This window comes from Mya arenaria, chromosome 12, assembly GCF_026914265.1.
Source record: "Mya arenaria isolate MELC-2E11 chromosome 12, ASM2691426v1".
In the NCBI taxonomy this organism is placed as follows: domain Eukaryota; kingdom Metazoa; phylum Mollusca; class Bivalvia; order Myida; family Myidae; genus Mya; species Mya arenaria.
In genome coordinates this window covers 53,487,075-53,493,074 of record NC_069133.1, presented here as the reverse complement: position 1 = coordinate 53,493,074, position 6,000 = coordinate 53,487,075, and the positions used below count along the sequence as shown (strand labels likewise).

Here is a 6,000-nt window from a genome sequence, read left to right as displayed (position 1 = left end):
AGGCGGACCTATCGAACGTCAGCTAATCAGGTTGTTCATTGAGGACACTCTCATTAAATAATGAATGTTCGTGAAATACGATAAGGATAAATAATGTTGTCAAGCATTAATAAGACTTTGAAAACATTTGATTCTTGTACTGAACAAACCAGGAATATTGGTTCTTTAGCGGACTGTCATTGGAGATATTTGTAAACATTGGCAAGATGGCCCTAAGAAAATCGAATACATTATTACTTATTGACAAAGCTTTGATAGTTTATCATGAAAGTTTTCTTTGTAACCACAAACATATTGTGTGCTTTATGTAGCGTTTACTGTCATGCCTACGTTGTAAACTATGATAAAACGTTTAATATAAAACCTCAAGATAAAGCATTTTAACAGGTTGTCTGGTAGCATTTATTTATTATACCAAGACTCCTCCGGAAACGACGAAAAGATTTAAACTTAATGGACGTTCACGTTAACAATCACCGCCATTTTGTTACTTGGGTGCCTTTGTTTTTTATGCATTTCCTTAGTTCAACTTTCCGTTGGGAGTTTACACAATATAATTCAATAATGTCACGGAAACAACAGTACCAATCTCTATAACCGAACCTCAATGTGACCTTCTTCAATGACACAAGGATCAAAAGACAGCAAGAAGCATTTGGAAAATTAATTGTCTCTGGTCTAGTGCATGTTTGGGTAATCGAAAATAGTCTGCAATGGAATCGATTGATTCAAATACCTTATGAACCAAATTGAAGATAATTCACTCCGCAATGTGTAAAATTTATTTCATATGTTTTTATAAAAGGGGTTTTGAGCTTAAACGTAAAACATACAACATGTAAATGAATGTAAAAACGTTAACATAAAAAGGATTATGTGTTTGAAAGTATAGCATATCACATTTGTTTAAAGATGGTTTAGACAACAACAGTTACACAAATAAATACACTCACACAGTTAAATACATTCAAACATCAACATTTAATCTAGTAAAACAATAAGTAATAGAGAAAGAGTATAATGTAAACGTGTGTAAAAACAGATCTTGGAAATGAAAAAGATAAAAAGAAAATAAGCAATTCCTGAGCAAATTATTTGCGCAAGTTTATTCGATAAAACTGTTTCACCTAAAAGTGTTAGCTATACTTATGAGATTTTCAGTATCAGCGTTTATGCAATTATAAAGATGCCCTAACAAGAGACAAACAGCGAAAATAAAATTGCCAAAGAGGACAATCAGATTGGTACCCTATGTGTATTGCAAATAGTCTTCCGATGAAGGTAAGAGTATAAAAAGTATAGCAGAAAAACATCAACAATATTCAACAACATGTAAATACGTACACTTGTAAAATGTATAAAATTGCATTGAAAGACACTGGCAATAAATAGATAAATAAATACATAAATAAAAAAAATTAAAACATGTACTATATTGGCAATAGAAGCGGCATATGGAGCGTCCATTTTAATAGTATTTCTATAAGGCTCTGCATTTCGTTTGGCACACTCAAAAAGAATACCATATAATAAAAACGTCATGCAAAAGATCTTCTTTAAACTTCAACCTTAAAATATCACTGCCAAACTAATCCTAATTTGCATTTGAAATTTCACCATACATTTGTTTGAGGTAAGCGCTCAGTTTGACACCGTCGTTGGCCAGAATGTAAGCGTTGTAAACGGCGGGATAGGAAGATGAAGTATAATTTTCTAACAGTGTCGGCTCGTATTCGGGCATATCACTTCCTTTGGCTCTTAGTGCGAGTACGACACTGCAGGCTGTGCTTTGAAGCTTGTTCTCAAGACTGTCAAGGGCTTTTAGCAGTTCATCATTGGCGACGTCGATGTTCGTGCTCAGACTGTCGGCGACCTTAATGTCCTGGATATGGACGATGTACTCGAAAAGGAATTCGTAGTGGGATTGTAAAGCCTCAACCTGCTGTTAAACAAAATAAAAGAAATTGTAATCACACAGTTTATAACAAAAGTTAATGAATCGTCTTGTGCGCCTAAACCGGATATATATATTTTTACCTACTGGGTGTGTCCCTGTGGATTTATAATTATTTTTTGGAAACATGTGTTTTTACAAACAAACATGATACATTTAAAGAATAAAATCAATAACGAAAAGAAAAGCACAGGTCCTTGGTTATATTATCATTGTGAATTATTAAGCTTAAGGTTTTGCTGAAGCTCCCATGCATCACCCTTTTACTCAAATCAATGTTTATTATTGACAAGTCCGCCGTTTTTAAAGTGTCAATCTTATTCAAAATCAGTACATACACATTTAAAACAAACATCAATTTTGACTGATTAACCTTTAACTACTTAAAAAATAATGCATTTATTGAACCTATTAATGCCTGATATCAAGATTATAACCGTATATTTAATAACAGAAAACGTAAAAATATAAAATGATTGGTGAGTGTATAAAGATTTACTGTGGTCTACAATAGTCTAATAAGGTAAAAATACGGTGATTTATGCCCATTTCTTTCAAATTAAACTCGGTATCCTTTATAAGAACCATCGTTTTCGACATGTATTCATGTTTTTTTTGGAATATTGAAACATTATCATTAATTGTGGTAAATCTTATTTGGGAATAAGGGTGCATCTTTAAGAAGTCGTTGTTCACCGGATGAATGAGTTTAAATGTTTGGTTGAAAACTTTTTTTCATGAACATATTTTAAGAATTTGATTGCAAAATAAACGCTTATAAATCATCTTCTTTAAAATGCTTCAGTTGTGATCTTAACATTGCGTGTTATCTCTGTGCTATACATTCTGACAGAACTAATCAAACAAAAATAACCCGTCACAATGTTTTGACACATACAACTAAAACAGGATGAATCAATCAATCATGGTTTCGAATCAACTTAACCGTAAATTAAATTAAATCATGTTAAGTTATCCGTAACCGGTTAGTTGATGACTATAGTTTGGAAAGAGGCATGAGTTAAGTGAAAACTTAAGTGGGGTGTGACTTATTTCAAAACCTACAGAGCCGTAAATTTCCGGACTTCTGCCTGTAAGTTTCCGTTTAACCACACATACAGCAGAAGTCCCAGTAGTGACTGTTTAGATATTGGTGGTAAATTTTGGTGATATGGGATCATGTGATATTGGAATGTTAACCTGCTGTTGGAAAGACCACATGTTCATCGTGGAATACCACCAATCGTTAAGAGGTGCTCGGACAACACCGGTGATTACCCAATGTCAGGATTTTTCGGCTAACTGACTGACCAATATTTTTAAATTGACCTTTGACAAATAGTGCTTGATTGGTCGTTCATAAAATTACACTCATTACGTGTTTTTTGTGTGCGATTAAATTGATAAATATGTCTGTTAGTACAAATTTGATTTCCAGATTATCTCATTTAATGAGATATTATGCTGTAGAGCATGATATATTATCGATATGATGTGTGTGTATATATATATATAATAAATAACTATACATATAATTGATGTACTCACATTATTTATAGCTGCTGATGTTTTATCCTGCGAAACGGTTACTCTCTCTGAATCCAGAAAAGCTTTTCTATCCAAAATCCTTGCAGTAAATGAATGCACTTTTCCAGATTCTTTAAGCTGTAAATAAACAATTGAAATGTTTATGATGAATTCGAAATAAGTCCGTTTTTAAGCATTAACAAACTTCATGTCAGTATTGTAAATGATTAGTCACGTCCATACCGAAGCCGGAGATAAAGACTTAAAGATAAGCGTATTCATCTACATTGGTTATCCTGTTTACAGGGCTGTAAAGAGGCGATGTGTTCACTGTTTCGTAATATATGACACTTACTCGGTTCAATGAAATTAGCTTCGCACGATTATTTCTATACTTCATCAACATGTATTCAAACCTCTTATGTTACATACTTTATTGAATCAACCTTAAGTAAAAATAGTTTAAACCAATAATTATACCTGTGTCTTAATGCCCTGAGCGTCAAGCTCGATACCCTCAGATCTGGTCTGTATGTCAGCAAGTCTGCTCTTGTAGTCGGAAGGCTCTACAGGGTCTTCAGTCAGCACCAGATTACAGGGGTTGTCCGCAGCAGCGGAGCGAACGGGTCTTGGGTGAGCAATAGCACCAAGTGCGAACCCGAATACAGCCATTGCGTTCAGAATAGACTCTGATAATAATAAATAATTGCAATGTAAATTAAGTTTATTTATATTTTTTTATTTTTCTTGGAAACAAAAGTACTTAAACGATAACGATAATTTCAAGCATACTTGAATCACCAAAATGCTTTACATCAAACTCTTATAAAATCTGTATAAGGTTATATTGTAAAAATACATACTTATTGAGAAATTCATATTTTTTTAAAATTAATGAAAAATTAATGTCGATTATGAGCTCACGAGGTTTTGGTTTAAAAGCTTTACTTTATTGTAATTCGTCTTGATTTTTATATTCTAGCCCGCTAAAAATAACGGAAGAAAACCCAGATTTTTAAAAATAGATGGTGATCACTATTTCACAATGTATTAGCTACATATTCATCTCGAAAGAGAAATTGTTTGTAGGAGTGTAAAATAGTCCCTTCTAAATTTGCGATGTATGCATCGGTCAATCATATTCGTCATACGACTTTTATTAGTTTGTGTTCTTACATCGTTTCCAAAAAGATCGTAATAATACTAAATATTAATCATACAACTGCAAAAAATTAATCTTGCAACTGCAAACAATATACATTTATAAACGGGTAATTTGAAAATGTAAAAAGAAAAATATCCAACTCTGTCATTGTTTCTTTTTTTTTAAATTACAGAAACACTATTTATGAGGATCATTTTTAACTTAAGTACCGACACATTTTGATTATTTAGCCCTGTATTTTTAACAACTTTGACTGAAACTATTTGTAGAAGGATAATATTTTTATTTAACTCTAAGTCTGTTCGTATATGTTCTCTTTATCTATTTACATATATATTACTTCAATTAATGTTTTAATTTGAAATATATTTTAAATTCATTTTATTGAGCAAATTCCTTTTTATGTTTAATTATTTAAGCTACAATAATCCGTTTATGCTATTTTACACCAATATAAATCGTACGGGTATTCTATAGTTAGTGAAAAATAACAAAACATTCGAGTACTTACTTAAAGTAAACATTTTCGGAACGAAAATTCAAATTCAGTTAGTTTGTAAAATGAACAAATGTACTATTTGGATACAGTTATTTCATTGTAAAGTCAGGGGTCTTTATATACTAGTTTACGAACTAAATTCCAAATTTATCTTTGTGAGTAACGGACTTTCGCTCTCAAGAAAACAACAATTCTAAAAAAAGTAATAGGTTCATATTGACATGAAAGACACCTGAAACTTAGTTTTGCTTTAAACGGTTACAACGGGAAATTAGGCTACTAGGGAGAAACTGTTTCAGCTGTACTATGATAACCTTCCGGCGGGGTATTATTTATTCAGGTATGCCATTCATAACTTTTGGCATTCGAAACCGGATACGTTTCGCTTCTCACGAGTCTAGTTTACTACCTAAAGCTCAGATTTAAACTATTTCATTCATAAGAAAGTCGTTTCGTTAAGTTTAACAGTAGATAATGGTTGCGAACATTACTTGTACGGGTACGTGTGGGCTACATTTTTCGCACTACTCATCCATGCATATACCTCTTAAAATTATATGCACAGGTGACTTATTTTCAAGAATAATGCTTTTTCTTTTGTTTCTTTACTTTGAAGGCCATATTGAAAATTAGAATATATGTTCTCATATGTCTAAATGTGTAATCTTCGGTAAATAAAGTTTGTATTAATATTATTATTAAAATGATATAACAAGAGGGAAGTTATTTCCACTTTGACTCTAACGAGATTTACATGCAAGCAATGTATAAGAACATGTAAAAGTCGTGTTTCAAACCCTCTCTGTTTTTGTCCATTTAAAGTGCGTCAAAAAAGGACAGACGTTTACAACCTAA

General features: G+C 32.1%; 1 protein-coding gene across 2 annotated transcripts; it reads right to left on the bottom strand.

Annotated features, from left to right (window-relative positions):
- Positions 1-810: 810 nt before the first annotated feature.
- On the bottom strand, positions 811-5,218 carry LOC128211239 (uncharacterized). 2 transcript variants are annotated; one of them, XM_052915791.1, is made up of 4 exons: positions 5,158-5,218; positions 3,962-4,170; positions 3,503-3,619; positions 811-1,942 (listed from the first exon to the last, which is right to left on the bottom strand). In XM_052915791.1, the coding sequence occupies exons 1-4, from the start codon at positions 5,168-5,170 to the stop codon at positions 1,595-1,597; spliced, it is 687 nt and encodes a 228-aa protein (XP_052771751.1). In that variant the 5' UTR covers positions 5,171-5,218; the 3' UTR covers positions 811-1,594. The 2 variants fall into 2 exon arrangements, with proteins under 2 accessions (XP_052771751.1, XP_052771750.1); XM_052915790.1 differs by lacking the exon at positions 5,158-5,218 and adding an exon at positions 4,345-4,408.
- Between the last annotated feature and the right edge of the window lie 782 nt (positions 5,219-6,000).